Source organism: Cucumis melo, chromosome 12, assembly GCF_025177605.1.
Source record: "Cucumis melo cultivar AY chromosome 12, USDA_Cmelo_AY_1.0, whole genome shotgun sequence".
Taxonomy (NCBI): Eukaryota; Viridiplantae; Streptophyta; class Magnoliopsida; order Cucurbitales; family Cucurbitaceae; genus Cucumis; species Cucumis melo.
This window is the reverse complement of record NC_066868.1, coordinates 9,779,452-9,805,137: the sequence shown is the minus strand read 5'-3', so window position 1 is coordinate 9,805,137 and position 25,686 is coordinate 9,779,452. Positions and strand designations below refer to the sequence as shown.

The following is a 25,686-nucleotide window of genomic DNA, read 5'->3' as shown; positions in this document are numbered from 1 at the left end:
ACCTTTTGTTCTTTTTTTTTTTTTTTTTACTTCTTCTTCCTCCTTCGAAGCTCCCGGTTCTTCCAACTAATCCTTCTTTAATGTTCATAACCAAAGAGCTCAAACCGCTCTCCGATGGCGCTCTCTTTATCCCTACAACTCATTCACTTCCCTCCTCGACCCCTATCCTCATCCTCTCACCACCTTCTCATCTCTGACCTCACCTCTGTCTCCCGCTTCTTCCGATCTCCATGTCTTTCCTCTTTGGCTCCGTCCCGAGACTGCGCCCTGAAGTTATCTTCCAGAACCAAGTGTTTCTCCATGTCCACCGAGGAGGAGCAGTGGAGTGAATCGGAAGCGTTTGTCTCCGATGTGGACGAAGGGGGAGATCTTGAGGATGATATTGATATTAGTGTTCGGGAAGACAGCTCTGTTGCCACTGCTGCTTCTGCGCAGAGGATTTCTTCTTCTTCTTCTTCTTCACCGAGTGATTATCTCTCGCTTGCGATTCGAGAGCAGGTTTATGAGGTCTGTTTCTTTGATGCATTTTTTTTAGTTGAATTTGGATGTGTTTCCTGCTAGTTTGAATTGCGTTGGGTTTTTATGTTGGATTGAAGTGGGGAATTTGAATATCCAACAAAAATTTCAATCAAGTTGAGATAGCCTGTTCAAATACCTAACTAATTATTTGATTCTTGAGGGAGATTAGGTGGGGAGTGTTGAGTCTACCAATGCCTAATCGTCGTTAGTTGCAAACTGGAGCCTTTTTCTTTATATTGATGTTGAAGAACGTCTAAACGGTTTAATAGTAACTAACAGTAAGGCTTCCTCGCATATGTTGCTATGTTGTAAAAATTTTAAACGGTTGTAAGTGCTTCTAATCTTGTAGTAATTTAATGTTTCCTTAATTGATTTTTGAACATAAAAGACATTAGCAGACAACTTTTTTTTTTTAGTTCAAAGGATGGGAGATTCAAACCTCTTTATCTTTCCGTCAAAGGAATGAACAATGTTATCTTTTTTAAAATTATTATGAAAACACCTTTCATTAAGAAAGAATAAAAGAATACAAGGTCATAAGAAAAAAAACCAGCCCAACAAAACACCCATTAAGAAAAGAACCAACTAATTAAAATGTTACGGAGTAATTAACTTTTTGAAATCGAAGCCCAAATGAACACGTAAAATCTAAACAAACAAATCTCACTATGTTCCCTCTCCCTACCCTGAAAAACCCGATCGCTTCTCTCCCCCAAGTGTCTCAAATAACAACGCACACCATGGCAAGCCATAAAAGACCCCGTTGTCTCTTTGGTGATCACATACCAACATTTAGTTTGAGGATAAATCATATAAAATATTGCCTACACCTATCAAAGAAATAATTCAAAGTAATTACTTTTGAGGGGTTCAACTTTTGCAGTCTTCTTTGAGGTCACAATTTTTTTGGATATGAAAAAATGTTCCGATTGAAGGGCAGAACATTTAAAATTTTTTAGCTTAAGTTAAGACCTCATGCTGTAATCCTTCCACTGATTGGAGTTAATAGTTGGGGGGTAGGCTAGTTATAGTTTTGATTCCAAGATCAGAGATATATCTGTGGGTTTCTTTCTTTGATAAAAGGAAGTTCTTATTCTCAAGTTCATCTTTATTGACCACCTAGGTGTTAGAGGTTAAAGCTGATGGAACCGTATCCACCAGGAAGGTTAATAGACGGCAGCTGTTGAAGTCAAGTGGTGAGTAAATATTTCCAGAAAGTTCAGCTTCTGATTTCATTGCCTAGTTTCTGGATTTATGCTGTTGAAAACTTTTAGCCTGCATTGACTAACAAGTACTTTCTTTCTGGAATATCAATTACTACTGGATGATCACTGTTGGTTTTTCTGGATTTACACTGATAGATAACCGTGGGATGACAAATAATATTACGATCTACTTTTTGTTAAGAAAATATATCTTGTCGTTTCATTATTTTCCTCTTGCTGATATATGTATTTTCTAATTATCAGGGCTTCGTCCTCGTGATGTCCGAAGTGTTGATCCATCTTTATTTTTGACAAACTCAATGCCTACATTACTGGTACATTAATTTTCATCTTTTCTAATTTGTGGTCATCTTTTTAGGTTGAAGAATTAGCATTTGGGATAAACATATAAAATTAAGGAATTGAAGTTATAAATAATACTCAGCAATACTTCTCTTTGTGGTTCACATCCCAGGTACGTGAGCATGCTATTTTGCTTAATCTGGGATCGTTGCGAGCAATAGCCATGCAGGATTGTGTCCTCATATTCGATTATAACCGGTATCCATTTGACTTGAAAAATGATGCCATGTTTATTTCTCATACAAAATTTCCATATTGCAATTCTTTTTGCATGATGGTGATCATCTTCAGTCCAGGAGGACAAGCTTTTATTGAATCATTGTTGCCTCGATTGAACCCAAAAAACATGAATGGAGTGCCGGCAATGCCATTTGAACTCGAGGTTAGTGATTCTTGTTAATATAATGTGTTTTTACATCATATAAATAGAGTTGGCAGATGAAAGCAAAATTACCTTACGAACTGTGGTACTTCTGTAGTTCTCTACATCTAACAATAAGATGTTTCCTAACTGGAATTTGGTCCCCAAGAAGCTTACCGCTCGAAGCAAAGAAAAATTACCTCTAACTGCCTTTCAGCATTCTTATGTCATTCTGTGAATCCCAATGGAAACTGCTGAGAAGATCAGATGATTATTCTAATAAGCATGGACACGGATACAAGACACGAATATGACACGACACGGATACTGCGACGCCATATTTTAAAAATTTAGGACATGACACTTCAAGGGCATGTTTACTAAAATATTCATTTTAATATTTATCATTTTTATAGTAAAAAAAAATCATAGTAAATGAATTGATGCGTTTATATGCTTAAAAGACTTACCTTAATGTATTCCACACTTAAAAGTTGTTATTGTTGTCATGTATGTGTCTTCTTAGTATACTCTATGAGTGTTCTATGCATGTCTAATGCATTTGTTGCACTAACAAAAGTATGATAGGTGTTTACCAAGTGTCAGAGTGTCCAAGGGTCCGACTTGTATGGACATGCTAGCCAAACTAAAGTGTCCATGCTTCTTAGTGATTATTGTTAGCAGATAAGTGGAGATCAGCTTCTGGATTGGGTTTTCTTTATATATTCTGACCTCGAAGGTTTTCAAATTAAAATCTGGCCTTGAGAAGTTAGTGAAGGTTCCAACCCATTCTGAAACTTACGTTGAATAATTTCTATGATGGAGGCCAGACAATAAAATTCTATTAGATAACCATTGAGGGGAAGACCTAAAAAAGTGGGTCATTTTTCAATGTCACAACCTGCTATGAAGGCCGAACTTTTGCACTTCCAGATCATCTCTCGGCTCCTAATATCAGTCTCAGGTTATTGTTCAGACCTGAGAAAGGCTAAAAAGCTTTATGATATTGAATGGATTAACAAACTCATCTTTAAGAACAAATGAGAAGAGAATGGTACAAAACTTCATATAACCGTTGATCCAACCTTGGTTTTACATAAGTACTAATGGTCTTTTAATCTTCTGGTCTTAGCTCCTCAATGGCTTCTCCACTTCCACGATAGCGTTTACAAAATCTAAATAAACTATAACAAAGGCCTTTTCCAGGTCCAGTTTAACGTCTGCACCCTTCTTCCTTATTCAAACATCAATGAGTTCTGGACAAGAATCAATAATTTGTTTCCACTGGGAAAAAGCTTATTGGTGTTCTTTACTTGTGTATCATATAATCTTTTAGATATTTTAATAAAAACTTAGTGGGTAAGGTCACTCAGTCTGAACTAATTGCCTTTTTTGATTACCCTTCATTAGAATAAGGAAACTGCATAATTGCTCATGTCATTAATGTCATTTTAGAGAAGTCCATGGAACAATTTCAGTAACTTTGCAGAAGAATGTTCGCCTTTTTCTGAAGAATGCTGCTGTTAAACAGTCTAGCCTAGGGGTCTTCACATAAAAACTTCGTAAATCTTTCAAGATCTCGTCTTAGTAAAACTGCTTTCTGCAACTTCCTTCAGTAATCACTGATCTGAGAGAGAGTTCAAAACAAGATTAGATTGGAAAACCTCGCCGTTGTACTGGGGGAATGTAAGAAGTTAAAGAACTTCCTTAACATGCCACTCGTTTACTGAGATTTGGAAATGCAACTAAAGTAGGAAGCTATTGCTGGAAACTTGACAAAAAGTAATTAACAAAACCAAGAAAAAATATTAAAAAGGAACGAGGCTGCAAATGAAAGTTTCTCTTAATTTTCAATCCACAGTGATTACCTGTCTATAGGAAGGGTCCAATCCCTAAGAAGATTTGTTTCTTCCTTTGGGAGGTGAGTCATGGTAGCGTAAACATTGCTGATGTCTTCTTCAAAAAGTGTCCTTGGATTACATCTGCCCTAATTGGTGTGTCCGATGTTGTCAAAGCAACGGGACTATTATGCACATCTTGGTTTTCTGAGACTTTGCACAATCATTTTGGAGGATGATTTTATCTCTCTACAACTATATCTTGGTTTTCCTAAATGACCCTCTCATTTTCTTAAATATGCTCTTCATTGGATTGGACACCCTTTCAAAAATGAGAAGAAGATCAGATCACTTGGACTTTCATTATAAAAGGCTTCTTCGGACTCCTTAATCATTGCATTTTTGAAGATAAGAGAGTTGGAATACACAATCATTTTAGATCTCTTGTTGTATACTTCTCTGTCTTGGTGTAAATTTAATCCTACTTTCTGTGATTACTGTCTAACATACCTTATTGCACATTGGAAAAGTAATATGTAACTCTCACTGCGCATTTTTTCTTTCGTAATTTCATTCTATCTACGAAATTGTTATTGAATATTTCTCGGAAGAAAAAACAGTGGCTACATGTCATAAGATTTTGGTGACATGTGGGAGACCAAGAGGTTCAAGTGAGCATGAGACCAACATACAACAGAGAAGGTACGAGGAGGGCATACTTTGGTTGGGATCATGGGGGTGGTCGGCATCCCATGGCCAAGTGAATGGCACAACTGACAACATGGCTTGTGAGCTATGGTGTCGGTGAGGAAGGTGGCTAAGAGTTTTTCTACAAACTAGTCCTGCAACCCATGCACATGGTGGCTAAGAGTTTTTCTACAAACTAGTCCTGCAACCCATGCACATGGTGGCCTAGATAACCTCTTAGTGCCGCATGAGAAAGGCAAAAATTTTAGTTCGAGGTGAGGCCCATGACAGTTGGCAAAAACTCTAATAAAAATTTTACCTTGTCCATCGACCTAAGAGGTTCTACTCTTAGTCATCCTACTTATTGGTCCAATGAATCTTGGGACTCCCTTGATAGAACAAAAACGCACTACACACAAGACACCAATTGGCTAAGGGGAACAATCCTCGAGCTTTTCCATTTCTCTCTTAAGTGTACACTAGAATTTTGTGTATTGTGTGTGCATGGGATGCTTCCACAAGTTGGAGTTATCTTAATTACAAGTCTCCCTTCATCTACTGTCCACTATTCGTGGGCCATTGGAGTTCTCCCCGAGTATGCTAGCTATTAATAGATAACCATTTGTTTTCAGTGCTAATTCTGTCCTTAGGCCACATGTTGAAATGGAGGCTTCTTCATTGAGCGTGTGGTCAATCTGTGATGTATTTCAATAATTCATGGTCATCATGTGAGCTTATAATTATGTGTTTCCATAATTTGCATGAACTTGCTTGACATTCATCTTAAGCAGTCTCTTCTTTGTTATTGTTTCTTTTAGATTCTATCACCATTGTTTGTGATAGAAAATATTTTACTTAATCTTTTAGGTTGTTGAAGCTGCATTGCTTTCACGAACTCAGCGTTTGGAGCAGCGACTAATGAAAGTAGAACCTCGTGTGAGTATGGAGACATAGTGAGTATGTATATGTATATTAGTTTTCTGTTTCTTCCATTAAATTATTTTTTCCTTGGAAAATATTGAGTTGATTTTCCTTTTTTTGTGTGTGTGAGTGAAAATCAATGGCAAACTCTTAATTTCGTATCTGTTTCTACGTATATAATTTTACATGTGGTTTTGTGAAAACTTTACTCTTTTCGATCAAAGAATTATACTGCTTATATGGAGCTGTTGGTACATGAAAACGAATGGAAAATTCTTTTAGACTAGGCGACAGACTTGAAGAGAAACCTAATCAGAAAATGTCTGTCCAGTTGAAGAGAAAGTCATCAATTGGATAGGATAATGTTTAGAACACCTCAAACATTAGATTTTTAGTTTCTTTCTTCTTTCTAAATTAGAGTGTTGAGAAATACTTAAATCAATAATGTATGCATGGAATAAAAAACATAAAAGATAGTGTTCAATTTATTATCGCTGACTTTTCCCCCGATTTAGTATAGAGGTAATCTTATTTATACAAAGAAGAAAGAAAGAAACATGAAAACTTATGCAAAAAGTTCGTCTGGTTTCAGGTTCAAGCTCTGCTTGAGGTATTGCCCAACAAATTAACTGCAGATGTGTTGGAACAACTTCGTATTAGCAAGCAGACACTGGTATAGTTTATGGAATTTGTTTTGGATAGAGTTGTTTAGTTCAAAATATAACTTGCTATGATATGCGGAAATGAGTAGTTTTGATCTGTTTCTTCTTCTCTACTACCAATTTGGACGCAAGGTTGAATTAGGTTCTAGAGCAGGGGCTCTCAGACAAATGCTTCTTGATCTTCTGGAGGATCCACAAGAAATTCGGCGCATCTGTATTATGGGTAGGAATTGCACGCTGAATAAAAGAAATGATGATGTGGAGTGCACTCTTCCTTTGGATAAGCAGATTGCTGATGGTAAGATATACACTTAAAAATTTAAATGATTACATTCACAATTTTCATCAGCCTTGATTTCAGTGTTCAACTCTTCTTGTGATATTTTATTGAACTCTTTTATCTGCAGACGAGGAAGAAGAAATAGAAATGCTGTTGGAAAATTATCTCCAGAGGTATGTTTAATATCAGATAAGCCACCTACACACTTCTGAAGAACAAACTAAAATTGTTTCCGTATAAGATCTAGCATTTTCATTTTAGTCTTTAATATAATAAATAGAATGTATGTTCTCTGTCATAGAAATCAAAGCAATAAGTGGAGGAATAGAGAAATTGCAAAAGTATGTTAGGAATCTTTGAAAGTGGTATCGTGAATGTTTACTACTGTCAGCAGTATTCTTTGGCAGCTGTCTTCCGTGATCCACAAGAAAAAATTTATATTGCGTCCTTTCTTGTGATGCATAGAATCACGAGGGGAATAATCTAAACCCAGACAGATAGGATGGAGATGAGGTTAGGTAGACTGATTAGGAGTAGTATATCTCAGGGGAAAATCAAGAATGCGACAGGCTGTCTATACCAAGTGTATTCCACAAAAATAATCTGTGATTGCGCTTGATTTGACTTTGGTTTGGAATAGGTGGGAGTGGATAGGAAAGGATTGTTGGGTGTGCAAACAAAGTGCCTCACTAGTTAGGGAAGTAAGTGATCTTTGATATATTTGTAACGATAATTATCTCCGTTGGTATGAGGACGGTGGAACTTTAATTAAGAGGATTATTGTTAGAAGGCAAACAAAGTGTCCCTTCAGTTAGGGAAGTAAGCGATCTTCGAAACATGAGTAATGATAATTATCTCTGTTAGTATGAGACATTTTGGAGTGGTTCCAAAACTAAAAGTACTTATACCCGAAGTGTAGAGGTAAACAATAAAAGATAAATGCCTGCCTATTTCATGCGATTTGTTCTTGTGTGAGTTATTCTATAAAATTAGTTGAAGTGCAGTTATGCTTTAAGCTGACTTGAACACTCAAGGATATAAAAAAATGTCCTATTATTTTGCTAGAAATCAGTATCTATCCTCTCAAATTTAATAATTTAGCTTTTATACAGTGATAAAGACCAAATCGATACTCTTTTTTATCTTTTTTTTTCTGGAAACGACCAAATCGTTACTAAAGTTGTTTATAAACTTGTTTATTTCCATGTTATTTCTTGTGGGGTCATCATCAAATTTGAGGGATTTTATTTACTGATACTTGAAAGTTTGAAACACCTTCAAACTAATTGTTGTATTCGATCGCGCCATTATGACCAGCCCAAACAAATTGTTATTTTACTCGCGAGTTTTGTGAAATGAACCATGCAAGTTGATGGAATTTTATCTGTTTGCATCTGCAGATGCGAATCTTGTCATGGTCAGGCTGAAAGGCTTCTGGATTCTGCAAAAGAAATGGAAGATTCAATTGCCGTAAATTTAAGGTCTAAACAGCCTTCTTACATTTACCTGTTAAATGGTTTGTTCCGCTTGTACGTTTATATTGTTAAATTTCCTTATGAGGTTTTTATAATATTTTCCTTTTGTCGCTGTTTCTGCTAAGTTTTCACTTTTCAAGGTTGTGTTTCTTGTCCCAGTCGAGAATAATAATATGGGAAAGAAACCAAGGTTAAAAGAATGGGAGTCATAGGTTTGACAGAGTATCCATCTCAAAAGCCTGACAGTAATGTATAGATCACTTAACTTAATTATCATAACTGCCATATGTTTTATATATATATATAAAAAAAGAACAGATTTCATCGTTTTTAAGGTTAATCAGGAGAAGAAAAGTTCAAAGAACAATTCTTCTTTCTATTTTTTTCTGTCTTTGATTTTTCCACTCAGTTTGTTTAGTATGTTTCAGCCATGTAATCGCTTTATTTCTTTTTCTAACTAGCTCCCGGCGATTAGAGGTTAGCAGAGTGGAATTGCTTCTCCAAGTTGGCACATTTTGTGTGGCAGTTGGTGCTTTAGTTGCAGGTATGCCCTTTAAGAGATATCATGAATATCCAATTGGGAAATCTTCCTTGAACGGAAGGTATCACCTTCAAGAGAAAAAATGGGAGGAATAAAATATTGAGGTGAAGAGATCTAAATAGTTCTCATTTACCATCAAGGGAACTACTTTATCTTCTCAGGAGTGTCTGAAAACAAAATCAACCTAACCTAGGTAACTTAGCTGATAGGAGCCGGAAGAAAATAGCGTAAAAGGTAGCAATACCTACAAAATATTCAAGTCAATTACCATAATTTTGGAAACTAAATGTTTAGGTTCCCCTAAACCACTTGACATTTGAACAAGGAGTTCGATTTAAGCTCCCCTATATCATATGCTTCATGCTTTATCTTGAGAGAGACTCGTCAAAGTAACCTTCAACAATAGGCTCCAGCTAACTTGCACAAATCTTCTCAACTAAGTGAATCACAATGTTAGTGACAAGGTGTTCATCCCCACACAAAATAAGAAAGTCTTTTCGCGCAAGAGAGCTTTATCACTTAAGAGCTTGATACAATCACTATATTTCTGCGACGAATGATCAAAAGCTTGGGCAAGACCGAAGGCAAAAGAGAATAAAAAACCTTCCAATAAAACAGAGTACGAAAGATTTTTTTATCAACTGCCATAATAAAACAAACCAAATAAAAAAATTCCATAAACAGCTGAAGACCAAAAAGGAAAATATCCTCAAGGATATAAAAGACAAAAATAAAATGAAATTTGCTAGCCAAATAAACATAATAAATTGAAATAGGGCATTCAATCTGACAAAAGTAACAATGGATTCGACCCTACAAGGACAAACTCAATTCAAAAATACTATCTTGAGGGACCTGTTGAACATCTTACGTAAAAAAAGATGGTTTATGTTGAAGATGTCATATAAAAAAAGACCCCATAATCTTTAAACGGTACTTGAGCTACTGAGCTACTGAGCTACTGAGCTACTTTTTCTTATTGCCGATCGATTATGAAATGAAATCCTGTATTATAGAGATGACCTTTTGCACAACAGTAAATATACAAACGTTGATATTTCTAGGATTGCTTCGCAATGGAAAGCCTAACCAACCAGGGTAAGAGGAATATAGCAAGAGAATCAAATATTGCTAGCTGCAGTTTATTCCAGTAATATAACACAAATACGAAGCTAACTCAAGCAAGAGTTTCTTGTTCTAATAGAGGTTAGGGTGAGTAACAATAAAAAATTTGGGTAAGAAAATGCAGTGGATTTGCTTGATCATATACATGTTGCATGGATAACTTGAAACGAAAGAATTTCTTTCCACTTGTCCTTTAGCCTTCGTTTTTCACATCCATTTTGCAGGAATATTCGGCATGAACTTACGATCATATCTTGAAGAACACGTGGTACATTCTCTAAAAGCCAAATTTAAAAACAATTTGTTCAATTTGGTGCAACATGGCCAATTGTCTTGATTTTGTGTGAGTTTTTAACGTTGATGCACTTGTGATGATGCATGCAGTTTGCCTTTTGGTTAACAACAGCTGGGATAATCGTTGGTGCTGTTGTGGCATTCTTTCTCATGTATTCATATCTCAGAGATAGGAGAATCCTATAGCTAACTACTTGTTCAGGTACAATCAATCACTTCATTTATAACTGTAGCCAATGAATTTCAATAACATTGTGTTATACATTTCCAACATCTTGACTTATACTTATCATTTTGATTCTTGGATTTTAAAAGATAAGGCATTACACTTTTATTCCTTATATTTGAGTTTGGTTTCAACTTGGCTCCTAAAATTTAAATTTACACTTTTAATTTTGATTTTTTGCTCAATACTCATTTTTAGTCTTTGGTGTTATGTTAGACTCCCTATTATTTGGAAGTATAGTAGAAGAAGAGGGAATAAGGGGTGAGTGTAATAGGTAGTGTGGCTGCTAAGGCTGGGACCCACAGTTGGTTGGAGGCAAAGAGGTTTAAGTGGAAGGGGTGGTCGGTGAGTGATGTAAGATTTGTGTGAGATTCATTTATCTAATTCTTTGAAAGATAGGAAAGGCAGAGAGGAGGGTGTTTCAATCTTTGTTTTTCTTAGGCAATTAGTTCTTGTTCAGGGATCGTAATTGTGTAAATTCCTTGTACTTGTTTTGTTATTTCATTGAATAAGAATCATGGAAACGTTCGATCAGGAAATTGTTGGTACGAGAGTAGAATTGCATAAATTGCCAGCAACTGAGGAAAATCTTGCACTGTTAGCCAAGAGTATCGAGCGGTTGGAAGTACAAGTGGAGATGCAACAACAATTGCTGATGATGAATGTAGAAGGAGTGATGAAAGGACGGCCGATCACGCTTGGAGGATCATCGAACAAAGGAAAATCAATCAAGAGCAATGTTGAAGGAGGAGAAACGTCGATGAATGAAATTAAATCAGGAGGAAGCAACTATTCTAATCAGAGTAGGTTTAAGAAGGTTGAGATGTCAGTTTTTAGCGGCATCGATTGGGACTCTTGGCTACTTAGAGCGGATTGCTATTTCTAGATACATTAGTTAACGGATTCGGAGAAGATGATTGTAGTTGTTACTAGTTTTGATGGAGCAATGCTAGGTTATTATCGATTGCAGGAGGAACAAGAATCTTTCAAAGTTTGGCTGGACTTGTAACAGAGGATGATGATTCGTTTCATATCGGTTAGAGAGGGATCAATCTATGGACGATTCTTAGCGATTATGCAGAAGACGGTCGTGGAGAAATATCATAGTCTATTTGATAAATTGGTTGTGCCATTACCACAACTACCGAAGAAGGTGCTGGAAGAAATGTTTATGAATGGGTGTAGTCCATGGATGTAGGCTAGGGTAGGATGTTGAGAGCTAGTTAGGCTTGCGCATCTGATGAAACTGGCTCAACACGTGGAGAACTTGGAGATAACGAGGAAGGAAGTGGGCCTGGGCATCATCGTGGAAGGTAAGGCCTAACCACCTTTGACTTTTATTAAATCTAATATACCAATAACTACAAAAGATAAAGATGGGAGAGAACTTCCCTATGCACATTGGGAGAAGTGGCAATGGTGGGAAATTGGCGTGAAGGTCTGGCAAGAAGAATATTAGATGCGGAATTTTAGGCTCGGAGAGATAAGGGACTCTGTTTTAGGTGATGATTTATTATGCTGGACATCAATGTAAAATTAAGGAACAGAGGGAGATTAGAGTTTTGATTGTTAAGGAGAACTAGGAAGAAGTTTAATTGATTGAGAAAGATGAACAACAAGAGGAGAATGAACTGAAAGCATTGAAAGTAGAAGGCAAATTGAAGCTAGTAGTCGAACATTCAATTAATTTCGTGGTTGGATCGACAAATCTGGGGACAACGAAAATGAAAGGAAAAATTCGGGAGGAATCGGTGATTATCCTGATAGATTGTGGTGCAACACACAACCTTATTTCAGAAAAATTGGTCGCACTGTGAAGTTGCCTATGGTAGAAACATCTAAATATGGAGTAATTTTGGGCTCTGGTTTGGCAGTGAAGGGAAAACGAGTGTGAGGGCGTTGAACTTGTAATTAGGGAATGGAAGATAAGAGAGGGCTTTTTGCCTTTGAGCTTGGAGGAGTCGACATAATTTTGGGAGCACAATGGTTGCACTCTTTAGGTGTAATAGAGGTGGATTGACGAAGCTTGACTGTAACATTTAATCAGGACGGTCGGAGTGTGGTGTTGAAGGGTGATCCTATCTTAACTAAAACTAGGGTAAGTTTGAAGAGTTTGATGAATTTGTGGTGATCATCAGATCAGAGGTTTTTGGTCGAATGTAGAGTTACGGAAGGGGGAATGTCATTAGCCGAGTTATATGGGGTACGCCCACGAATCATTAGTTGTATTGTGGGACCATTTTTCACTTTACTTCTTTTTCTTCTTATTTACAATTTATTCTTCTCCTTTTCATATAATTAATTTCTTCATATTATTACTTCTCATTTTTCATATTTCCACTTCTTTTTGTTTGCGATTTCTTCACTTCCTCTTCAAGAATTTCTTCATTCCTCATCTCTCATTTTCTTTTTTCTTTTTTGTACAAGATCTAAATGATATTGGCACAAGTTCTAAACAATCGTGTACCAATATCTAAACGATTGGTTGTTTATCCTAGATAGATTGAGATAGACCACTATCACTAATAGATCGTTAAAATTTGGTATAAAACTGCTTAGATTGGGTACAAAGGTAGAAGATCGTTTAGACTGGGTATAAAGGTACAGGATCGTGTAGCAAGATCGTTTATATTTGGTACAAGATCGTTTAGACTGGGTACAAGATCGTTTAGACTGGATACAAGATCGTTTAGACTGGATACAAGATCGTTTAGGCTGGATATAAGGGTACAAGATCGGTACAAGATCGTTTAGGCTGGATATAAGGTACAGGATCATTTAGACTGGGAACAAGGGTATAAGATCGTGTATGTTGAAGATTTTGTCTAAAAGAAAATATAAAATTATCTTTTCAAAGATAAGATAATTAAAAGATAAATAGATTCTCCTTCATTTTAAGAATCTTGCAAAATATCTTTGTGTAAATAAGGATTATATATATAGATCATATATATATAAAAATCTGTTGTTGAAAAGGAGTGTTAGATTGAAAAAAAACGGGAAAAGGATTTACGACGACAATTTAATAGAGAGATCGATTGTAGAAACTCCATGCACAAAAAAGGTAGTGTGATCTTATGTTCATAGGATCAGTATGTTGATCTAAGTTGAATATTGTGATGAGTAATGAGAAAGAGAAGCAGTGATTTGAGTGGTCACAATAAACTTCAGAAGAAGTATGAAGATATTGTCGAGGAGATTCACTCATGTATTTAGGGGGAACTTAAAGTCAGACATCATCGAGAAGGATTAGTCATGCATTCAGGGGAGCATAAAGTCTAAAGTTATTAAGCATGTTAAATAGTCATATAAGAACATAGTTCATATGCTGTATCGATGTATTTTGACTAAAAGTGAATCATAATAAAATTACTCATCAAAGCTCTGCGCAGCTCCTTAGACGTAGGCAACATTGGTCGAACTGGGTTACCAAAGTTTCTTGTGTTATTTTCTTCTACTGATCCTCTAGCTATTACAACAGTTATTTACTTTAGAATTAACTAAAGGTTTATTTGATTATCTCACACCGTTTTTTCAGTGTACCAAGATTGTTTAGACTAGGTACCAGGTACAAGATCATTTAGACCGGACACAATACAAGATCGTGTACCAAGATCGTTAAGACTAAGTATAGGGATACAAGATCATTTACTCTATACAAGAGTACAAGATTGTTTAGACTAGGTACAAAATCGTTTTTCACTCGTGTGTGACTGATTAATCGCGGAGTATTTTTGTTATTTTATGTTGTGGACTTTTTCATTTTTCAAAATTGTTTTCTACGGTATAAATATTTTCGCGTTTTGTTTTATTTTTGAAAAAAAAAACCCCTAAAAAAAGTAGCATTAACTTTTATATAGCAAGGATTAAATTGCAAATTATGATAATAATTCAAATATAAAATATATGTACAAGAAGCTTATTAAGAATTATTAAAAATTATTTCCAAACTCAATAAAGAAGGAAAATAACCAACATGAGCTTAGCTCAACTAATACTTGTATATACCTGTGGACAAGAGGTCCTGGGTTCAAATCTTCCCATCCTTGCATTTAATTACAATACCTTTCTAGAAAAAAAAAGAAGGAAAATATTGATCAATATGTCTTCTTATATGTGTTGGTGTTAGATGCAAGAAAGCCAAAATGTTGAAGTTATGATTCCAAGCTTTGGTTCGAGGACATGAAAAAACTTCACCTTAATTTACAAAAAAAAAAAAAAAAAGTATACTTGGTTGTTTCAATAGTATATTCTTTCCTAATTCAAGTTCTGAAAGAACTCCATTGGCATCTAAAAGTTTTCGATCATGTTGATTTTTTCACATTAATCTAACAGAAATTAGTAGAAGTAAACAAGCCAACAAGTGCTAAAGGAGTATACTAGAAGTAAACGCATATATGCTCATTGAAAGGACCAATTCTATTAAACATAAGGGAAATGTTTAGTTACATTTTATCTCAATGTAAAGTTATCGATAGATATGTTAAAAGATTTTTGTAAGAACTAAAGTTCCTAAGACTAGTGATGCTAGTTTATCCCCTTGTATCAGTTGTCACATCTCCTCTCGGACCACCTACTCTCAATCCAAGAGATGATGTGAAGTCAACTGATATCGTCTTTCTCTCAACAATCCGTGCTGACTTTATCCTTTAAATCTTTACTTAAAACTTAGCGGAAACATATAACTCAATTTTAGAGAGAAAATTTAAGTGCAATCCATTTTATTTACAAACTTTTAGATGATTCGTACAAAGACTTTAATAAGACCAGACTTTCAAACACAATTGACTATTTTTTGATACACTACCCCAAACACGATCACTTTACAAACTCTCATATCAAACTGGTCGGCGTGGTAGCAATAAGCTTAGCTCGAGGAAACATGATCATTGTCTGGAAAGTGAGAAAACATTTTCAAAGAATGAGCTAAAAATGCCAACCAGTGACAGTTTTCTAAAACATGCTTTTCCAAACAGTTATGATGAATACTCAGCTTTGAACGTATAAAACATTGTAAACTTAACATAATAAAGCTTTAGAAACATTTTAGGAATTCTTAATCATTCAGAGGTACATAAGGTACTACATACCAACTCTTAACTATAGATTCATAATTTTTAACATAGGCCAGTATAAACTGAATCTTCTTCCATAGGCACTTGTGCCTTCATGGATGTAATCGTCCTAGGCCCCTATTAAGTTTGTGTATAGTAGGAGAAGGAATTAGAAATTAGAATATATCACATTGTGCACGTGTGAAATAGAGTAAGTTGGTAAGCCTTAGTATAAATACTTTTCTGTTGGGTGGGAAAGGGAGGAAAAATCTGTTAGAATTGGTTAGGTCTCATTGTAACTTCTTGAGAGAGAGAAGTACACTGGAGAGCTGATAGAAGGATTGAGATTTCCTCAATTCTTTATTGTAATTGATTCATAATTCAATAAAGGGAGAAATTTAGTAAAGGAAAGTAGTGTTCCATCAGGCTCCTCTGTAAAGCCTTCACATTAGTAGTTGGAAATCATATGTGCACATTCAAAGGTAGTTTGTATGGTTATGGCATAATGAAAAACATTTAAGCTTTCAATTTCATGATTTATAAGAGATGTCGGTAAAAACAACTTATAAAACATGTATGCATAAACTCATTATCAAACTTATGCTTAATAATCACGTAATTGCTAAAACATGTTTAAAGGAAACTAGTTAAGACATGTTAACAAATTGTTCTATCAAATCAAACTTGGAAACCTTAAGCATTTAAGTAAAACATTTAAATGGCAGTCACTTAAGAGTTATTGCTTGTGCAACTTGAAATCATGCTTTATAAATAACTTTTAAAATACGGTGTTACTGACAAACTTGAGGTTTACTCTTTGGCTTGAGAAAATTCTCCAAATTCACTTGTCTAGAAAATAGGGTATTTATACTGTATTTAGTCCTTAAAATTCAGAAAATATCCAAACTTCAAGCGAAAATTGCTAAAACACTAAAAAATGCCTAAAAATAGCATGTGGGTTGGCTAGCACGTAGGGCATGGGCAACAGGCTACACGCGCACGTGCAGGGTCCAGGGGCCTGGCCGCATGCTAACCTCACAAGCCCATGCACGTCGAATGTGCCTCACGACCGCATGCTGTGTGCTGCATGTATGAGTGCATGACTGACCTTGTCTGCGCGCATGGTGTCACAATCGCAAACTTTCGAATACAGGATGGATGATTGTACGACATTTGTTCTAACTCGGTGAACAAGTCAACTGTACTAAATTCGAATGTTATGGGCAAACTCGTAGTATGATGTAGCTTCCCTTCACGTTTTGAGAGAAAAAAAAGTGTTGAAAACATCATTAAAGAAAACATTGAAAACTGGCAATTGCAAGAAAGCTTGGTTTGCAAAGATTACAACAAGGCTTAGTTAGAGGATTGAGTAGTGGGATTTCCCTACAAAGACATTTTAAACACGATAAGCTTGAATATGAGAAGTGCGAAATGTCACTTACAAGCAAGCGACGTAGAAATTAAAGGACACAAGCTAAACCAAGTACAAAAGAATAAACATAAGGTGGTGTGAGGATGTTTGGGCATGCGGTCATAGACAAACAATGCCTTGGACAAGCATGCTCATTACATTCTTCCCCACTTAAATAGTTGACGTCACTGTCGATTGGCGAGGTTGGAACTCTTCGATCTTCTACTTCCATGTTTCGAGGTCTTCGATGAGTTCCCACCTTGTTTCTTCCATGGGAAGGTTCTTCCACCTGACTAGGAATTCGTGGATTCTCCTTGTGGGTCTTCTACCCTTCCTCACTCTATCTGCAAGGATCTCTTCAACTTCTCTATCTTCTTTCTGCATCAGGTCGATGTATGGTCAAGCAATATTGTTGCGCTTCTTGTCGTCGGGATCTTGATGGTAGGGTTTTAAGTTGCTCACATGAATTATTGGATGGATTTTCATTCATGTAGGCAAGGCCACCCTATACGATACATTTCCTATCTTCTTGAGGGCTTCCACATGCCTTCATATTTTGTGACGAGGCGTTGATCTTTGCGCCCTCTAAACTAAATTTGCTTTGTCTGCAACTTGATGAAGACTTGATCTCCTGCTCGAAACTCGAGAGGACGCCGCTTCTTATTAGCCCACTTTTTCATACCTTCAAGGCTTTTTCTAAGTAAGCTCAAGTAATGTATGTAGTCTGCTTCCAGTCTTTTGTGAAGTTGTGAGCTTGTGGATTTTTTCCTATATAAGGATGATCAACAATATGAGGCAATAAGAGTTATCTTCCACGTACAATTTCGAAGGGACTCTTCTTTGTTGACGAACTAGTTTGAGCGTTGAAACATAATTGAGCCACATCCAACACTAGACCCAATTCTTGTCTTGCATCAATGAAATGACGTAGATACTCCTCGAGCATACAATTGAATTGTTCGGTCTTGCCATCGGTCTGAGGGTGGTAGCTTGAGGATATGTCCAAGCTTAACCTCAAGAAGGTAAATAACTCGGTCCAGAAGGTACCAATGAATCTACCATCCCTGTCGTTTAAGATGCTCGTCGGGACTCCCCACAACTTCACGACATGCTTAATGAACAACTGTGTTATCAACTTGGCAGAACATTGTTTGGTAGTGGGGATGAAAGTGGCATACTTCGAGAACCGATCAATGATAACCAAGATGGGCTCAAGGTCGCCCACCTTTTGAGAGATGTGTAATGAAATCCATGAAAACACTCCCACGGTCTCGTCAAGATAGGCAAGGGTTTGAGAAGCCCAACAACTTTTGTTTTCTTGACCTTGATAGATGAGGCACATCTTCGTATACTGCATGACATCGTCTCGCATGTTAGACCAGAAGTAGCCTTTCTTCAGTAGCGCATAGGTCCTTTGCCACCTAGGATGGCTGGCCCACAAGGTGCCCCAACACTTGTGCAATAACTTTTTCCTCAAATCATCTGCTCTAGTAACATACAACCGATTTCCTCTTGTCAATAACAGATCTTCTTCGACCAAAAATTGTCTTGTTTTACTGGTTTTGGCTAGAGCAATAATAGCTTGGGTAGATAGACCCTACTGAATGAACTCCCTAGTAATATCCCGCATTGATGCATCAACTTTACTTGTATGAATGAGGGCTAGTATATACAAGGCTGCATGCTGACCTTTACGACTAAGAGTGTTGGCAGCTTGATTGTTGGTTCATTTCTTGTGCTTGAACTTGAAGTCGAATTCGACCAAAAATTCCTGCCACTCGCTTGCCTAGAGGTTAACTTTGGCCAGTTGAAGAAGTGATAGATAGCGTTGTTGTCAGCTTTCACAACAAAGGGCGATCCTAAAAAATATTGCCTCCAGGCCTTCAGACAATGGACCACTGAAAGCATTTCTTTAGTTCGTCAAAGGTAGTTCGACATTCGACTGGCCATTTCTAGGTCGTGGCTTTCTTCAACAACTTTGTCGACGGTGTAGCCCTTCTTGAAAAACCTTCAATGAACCGACGGTAGTAATTAGCCAATCCTAAAGAGCGTAATTCTGTTACAGAGTGGGGGCTCTCCACTCTGGGATAGCTCGTAACTTATTCTCATTCATTTGAATTTTTCCATATTCGATAATGACCCAGAAAATTGATATGTTGTTGGGCAAAAACACACTTCTCTCTCTTACATATAATTGATTATGTCGGAGCTTGTCAAAAACTAACCTAAGATGAACCTGATGTTCTTCCAACCTAGAACTGAAAATCGCAATGTCATCAAGATAGACCACTATACACTGATCTAGATACTCATGGAATACTTGGTTCATCATGGCGCAAAAGGTTGCATGGGCATTTGTCACGTCGGAGGGCATTATGAGGGAACTCGAAGGGCTCATAGCTCGCCTAGTTCATAACATGTACTACCTCAAAACGCTTGCTGTAATTTTTACACCTAAGTTTCCTACAGAAATTTTTTCAAAATGCCCACTTCTCAGGGTGCGGGTCTCATAGAAGGGGAGGTCGATGAGTGAGGTATGATTTGTGTGAGATTCATTTGTCTAAGTCCTTGAAAGATAGAAAAGGCAGAGGGGAGAGTAGTTTCAGTCTTTGCTCTTCTCAAGCAATTAGTTCTTGTTCAGGGATTTTAATTCTTTCAATTCCTTGTACTTGTTCTGTTATTTCATTGAATAAAAATCATCTCCATTTGGAGTTCTATCTTTTTTGATGACTATTAAATTAATTTAAATAATTGTGAAATGAAAATCTAAAAAAAGTCTTGTTTAAAATCAAAAGAAAACTCAAATTTCTTTGGCAAGATTGTAATATTGTGAGATCTGGGGACTAAGTTAAACTTAAACATAGGGACCAAATAAAAGTTAAACCCAAAACCTAGGAGAAAAAAAATAAATTTCTCATTATTTTACTATCTCAACAATCAAATAATATATAAACTTTAACTGAAAAAAATATTTTGATTTTCCTGCTAATTACATTTATTTACAGATCAACAAATGTCTACATAGATTATGATTAGTATTTGAATTACTATAGAGCTTCAATACTGTAAATTGGCAAAATTTGGAGACATATAAATTTAAGCAAATTACATATTTGTGAATTTTTAACAGCAAAAAGGAATATTCATCTAATTTCATAGAATTGGACAGGTCATTCAACACTCAATATTGAAGGGGGTTGCTATGTCCCAGTGATGGAGATGAAAATTGTGAAGGTCGGTATAGCCATATATCCAACGAGTAATCAATTTTCTCATATATTTATTACGGTGGCAGCTGCATTTATTATTAGGCCATGAGCCAATATTTGCACCATCCCTCAGTTTGGTTTATGAAACAAAAGGAGGATAAATCGTGACTTTGCCTCCTACCCACATTCTTCTGTTGAAGCTCATGAGTTCAATGGGGAGAGGGGAGTTCCATTTCATCTCAACCATTTGAAGATTCGTTTTTGTTCAACAATTGAGAGTGGAAAATTTAACCCTCCATCTTCACAATGATATTATTTTATCCATCGACCTATATTCAAATTGACTTTCAAAGGTTATTTAGTTGACTGAAATGACATTTAAAGGTTAGTGATATCCCTTCGTTTTTTTTTAAATTTAATTAGATGAATGTTACATATTTGTATCCCACACAATTAATTGAAACGTTTTAATTAAATCTGATTGATTTATACGTGTTTTGGTAACTTGGTTCGAATTAGGGATGATTAGTTACAAAAAATTCTATGTTAAGAAGGCTGGTATGTCTGAAGCCAAACATTTGACAAGTTTTCTGATATGTATTTGTTCTAGTAATTTATCGACTACTACTTATTTTTCTCTTAATCAAACCTTGTTACAACTTTTCTAATATGTCCACAACTTTTTTAAGGAGAAAGTCCCGAAGAATCTAACTCATGCCTTCAGTATCATCGCCATCACGACCAACAAATGAGAGGTTACCAAGGGTTCTATTAGTTACCTCGTTCTTATGAGGATGGCTTGTGGTGCTCTCCAAGCTTAGTTTCAAACTTCTTCAACTAGTGGCTCATAAACTAGACATTACAGTAAGAAACAATGGATTTGGGAATACTATGAAGTTGCACAATTTCTCGAGAAAACGAATGAACAAAATGTAAAGCATATGAAATTTAATATGGCATTTTACTAAACGACCAACCACCCCAAAGATTGAGCTGTTACGTCTTTGAGCCCTAGGAACGCCGAAACAAAATCCATAACCAGTTTTTACAAATATTAATAAGGGATAGGTAAAGGACGATATACTTCAATGTTTTGAATCGACCCCTTTGTTATTTGGCTAATAAAATACATCTTCAAATAAAGCAAAGATGAAAGTATCTACTGATATGTCTATATATTTGTACATCAAAGAGTTTAATATAGATCACACAACATCTACGGTTTTATCTCTACCACAATGCTCGATAAGGCCTCCACATGAATACCATGAATTAAGGTTGTAAATCCAATCCGAATAACCTGACAACCGGACTACCCAACCTATAATATACGGGTTGGGTTGAGTTAGTTTAAAATGTAGATCGAGTTGGGTTGAAAATTTTGATTTTTTTGGATTGGGTTTGGTCTCGGGTTGGAGGTTGAAAAATTCAATTCAACCTAACCCAACCCGAATTAATAATATATATATATATATATATATATATATATATATATATATATATATATATATATATATATATATATATATATATATATATATAGATTGAAATGCCATTGCATGTGTCTATTTTTATTCTATTCTAATAGAATAAAATAAAGTAGATATTGAAAATAAGATAAGTAAATGGAGAATAGAAAAAAGAAACGAAGGGAACGAAAGACCATAACATCAAATTTACGAAGATCCCACGATATTCTGGAAGCTCGCAACATTGATCTTGATAACCCCCAATTTATGACCTCTTCTCCATTAATAATACCTACTCCCTCAACTCGTTCTAAAAAAAATAGGGTTTTGTGTAATAAGTTTTTGATATTCAGCAACCACCGTAAAAAACAATAGCAAAAATCCAAACATTTATCTATCCATCCATGAGATAGATCAGCCATTAATAATACCTACTCCCTCAACTCGTTCTAAAAAAAATAGGGTTTTGTGTAATAAGTTTTTGATATTCAGCAACCACCGTAAAAAACAATAGCAAAAATCCAAACATTTATCTATCCATCCATGAGATAGATCATCCACGACTCCCCCGATATGAAAAAATTATATATATATATATATATATATATATATATATATATATATATATATATATAGGGTTGAGTTTGGGCAAAACTCAGTCTTGCTTGGCCGAGAGAAAAGCCAAAATGCTTTTTATGTAAGGATCTCGGGCAGCCGTGTGGAATCCCGAACAAGATTGAAGAAAAAAGTGTAATCCCAAGGCTTGTTCAACTGAGATGAGGACAAAAAGTTTAAGAAGTCGGGAACTTGGCTCGGGTTGGGTCCGGTCGAGATTGGAAGCACAAAGTGAAAGTTAAAGAGCACTCAAGCCATTCCTGGGCTGTGCTTGACCGAGACTCGAGGTTATGTCCTACCGAGATTGTTATAGTTATTTTCCCCTCTTTTTTCCACTTTTGATTTATGCACTGAATAACTGAATAATATTTTTCATTGTTTGTTTGCCGAATAATGTTCTACATATGTTAGCTTTACAAACATTAGGAATGAACAAAAAAAAAAAAAAACTCGAGAACCAAACCCAATCCTTATAATACTATCGGGTTATTTGGATTGTCTACCCAACCAACCCATTTGGGTTGATTGGGTTGGAAATGTCCCTTTAAACCCCTTTCATGAATTATAGGCACCCAAAGAGAGAAGTATGTGGTAAGCAAACAAACATCCCCTTTAAATGAAATACAATCTACAATCTGAATATCTTTACAAGTTTTGTGATGTGTGCATTTTAGGCCCAATCCAAGGATTCTCCATATATCTCCCTATGGAAGGTATATATATCCTACATCAAAAAGTTACCAATTACATGCCGAAAAAACCTCCATTAATAGGGTATTTACTGACCAAGTACTTAAAACTACTGACAAGAAACTAAAACATTAAACCGAGAATTAACCCCAATTACTATGGTGTACGTATATCACAAAATTCTCTTTGACATCATCAGATACACAAAGCAAGAGGATTGGCTTTCCTATCTGCTTATCCTTATCTACTTGTGTTTTCAAAATTATGCCTACCAAAGGAGAGGATAATACTCGGATTCTCTACTTGAGTTGTGATCTTACAAGATCGAAAGACCATCATAACCCATTTGTAGGATTACAAGAAATTGATGCATTTTTCATAGCAGGATTAACATGAAAATAAAATAATCAACACCTTTTAGGTCGACAAAACAAGTTACAAAAACTCTTCAACCAGAGGTTCATAGAACATTTTGTATGCTTCCATGACTTCAAGATACCACATTGCCTCTCGATTAGGAGACTTTGAAAGATCAACAATCTTGTGGACCTAATACAAACATAAAATTGTAGAATTAACTACTTGTTGATGGTAGATATCAAACCAAAACTCCATGCTATTAAGTAATTTAGTTATGAACACTATCTTTCCTCCTAAATATTGGATATGGAAACAAAATGCTGATGAAACAAAACATCACAGATTCACAGCTACAAGTTGAATATCAGCAAATGAAGATGTGGTATTTAAAAATGAATAGAAAGGAGGTAAAGACAGATAAAATGCTGAAATTGATATGATTAAACTTGCTTTAAATTAAGTGGAGTCAACCATCTCTAAGATTGAAATAGCAATATTATTGAATACTAAAAGAAAAACCTGCAAATACTGAACGATTCTTTGGCCTCTCTTGATTGGATCAACATGTTTCTCACAGATCACCATTTCAAAGCTACTAAGGCTCAAATATGGTCAAGTATGATAAGCGCGGTTTTATGGAGTTTTGGGATGTGAGAGACGACAAAACTTTTCAAGTCAAAAAAAGATATTCTGAGGATGTCCTTGAATTAGTTGTTTGCCATGCTCTATTTTGGTATGAAAATCTACAGTGCATACAGATACAGATTGACCGTTTAAATTTCCTTGCAAATTGGAGAAAACTTGTCTACCCTGCAATTAAATGGGTTCATTTTGTATCTCTTGGAAATTTCATGGATTAGATCTTTCATTCAATCAATGAAATTGTTTCTAATCCGCTCCCCCCCCCATGAAAAAAAAGAAAAAGAAAAGTACCGAATAATCCACCAACATGCTTCTATGGCAGCTGGCTTATCGGCAAAACTCATAAAAATAGAAAAAGAGCACGAAAAATGGCACTACGGAGAATATATTCTTTTAAGAAGGCAACAAAAATTTCATAGATTGAATGAAATTCACTGATACTGAACAAAATTTCCAACACGTAATATGAGAAGTTAGGCTGTAATCTTCAAAGGGATGCATACATCTTAATAATAACCGATTCGATAAATTTGTGGCAAGTAGTGGAACCATCAATATTCCAGTGTCTCAAGAAAATGCAGTTCAATCATCCAAAAACTAAACTTGAATCTTTTACTACGCATTCCAGAACATTTTAATTCGTTAGGAAACATAGACCACTCTTCGCATTCAAATCGAAGATTCAAAAGAAAGCTCGAACATGATCAACCCAAAGGATTTTCTTTGTCCTTTTGAATGGATATTGCATAAATGTAACTATGTAAGTAATAGAGAAATGAGAATAAAGAAATCCCTGGCCTTGAAAATGCCCATCCAAAGGTATTTTTAAAAAACTCAATAGATGAAAACCAATGATCTTCAACCAAGGATGTCTTAGAAGTTTCTTCACCTAATTTTCTCTTTAAAAGAAAACAAAAGTTCAGGGGAAAAACAATTCAATTCTTCTCTACATGTCAAGCACAAGAGAGTCATTAATAAGGAAGAAAAGGAAGAAAGGATGAAATCTCAATCTCACCGAAATAAAGGGCGGTTCATTCGTCCGGAAGAGAAAAGCGCCAACAACCATCACGTACATCCCTGAACAAAAACAAACAAAGAGAGTGAGAGAAACCAACTCAAAATGCAGCAGCAAAAAGAGAATGGGGAAGTAGTAGGGCAAATACCGAGGCTCCAAGGGCGGAGAAGGAAGTTGCGAGGGAGGGAGAGCTCGACGGTGCCGGTGCCATCGTCGAGAATCAATTTACCATTTTCTTTGTCGACGGAGACCAAGATCCCCTGGTGGGAGAACTCTGATTAGAGAGAGGATAGTGAGAAACGGGGAGAAATGAAGGATGTGGAAGAGAGGACCTGAAGCCAGGCGCGTTGGAAGAGAATGCCGCTAAGAGTGGCGGTGGCGTGAGACGGAGTTCCGCGGGCGTCTTTGAGCTGCCGGCATAGAAGCTTCAAGGCTGCTAGGCTGTAGTCCATGTCCGGCTGCTTCCAAAATTGCTCTAAATTTAAAAAGCTTCTTTATATAAATGGCTGTTTTTCAAATATACAGCAAATGTAATCCAAATATTTGCAAAATTTTATTATTCACTCCTAGCAGTACATTTAATTTGTCCAAGACAAACCAAGTATTCTAATAGGTTATGAAATTTTACTTATAAAAATAAAAGAATCAAACAAACTATTTACTAGTAAAATTTTTATCCATTGTGTACAAACCTAAAGTGCATGTGAAAGTTGAAATTTATGTT

General features: G+C 35.9%; 2 protein-coding genes across 4 annotated transcripts; one reads left to right on the top strand and one right to left on the bottom strand.

Annotated features, from left to right (window-relative positions):
• On the top strand, positions 1–20,675 carry LOC103500679 (magnesium transporter MRS2-11, chloroplastic). 3 transcript variants are annotated; one of them, XR_007815785.1, is made up of 15 exons: positions 2–507; positions 1,643–1,715; positions 1,989–2,059; positions 2,200–2,285; positions 2,379–2,469; positions 5,841–5,909; positions 6,487–6,567; positions 6,689–6,854; positions 6,964–7,009; positions 8,237–8,317; positions 8,773–8,855; positions 10,202–10,245; positions 10,362–10,473; positions 14,036–14,181; positions 20,132–20,675. XR_007815785.1 is itself a non-coding variant. In XM_008464065.3 (14 exons), the coding sequence occupies exons 1-13, from the start codon at positions 115–117 to the stop codon at positions 10,455–10,457; spliced, it is 1,380 nt and encodes a 459-aa protein (XP_008462287.2). In that variant the 5' UTR covers positions 3–114; the 3' UTR covers positions 10,458–10,473; positions 20,132–20,675. The 3 variants fall into 3 exon arrangements, 1 of the variants encoding a protein (XP_008462287.2); XR_007815786.1 differs by lacking the exon at positions 8,773–8,855 and having other exon boundaries at positions 1–507; XM_008464065.3 differs by lacking the exon at positions 14,036–14,181 and having other exon boundaries at positions 3–507.
• Positions 20,676–23,115: 2,440 nt separating this feature from the next.
• Positions 23,116–25,466, bottom strand: LOC103500657 (uncharacterized). The gene is made up of 4 exons (XM_008464053.3): positions 25,295–25,466; positions 25,111–25,222; positions 24,963–25,024; positions 23,116–23,494 (listed from the first exon to the last, which is right to left on the bottom strand). Exons 1-4 carry the CDS (start codon positions 25,412–25,414, stop codon positions 23,381–23,383), a joined length of 408 nt encoding a protein of 135 aa, XP_008462275.1. The 5' UTR covers positions 25,415–25,466; the 3' UTR covers positions 23,116–23,380.
• Positions 25,467–25,686: the final 220 nt, after the last annotated feature.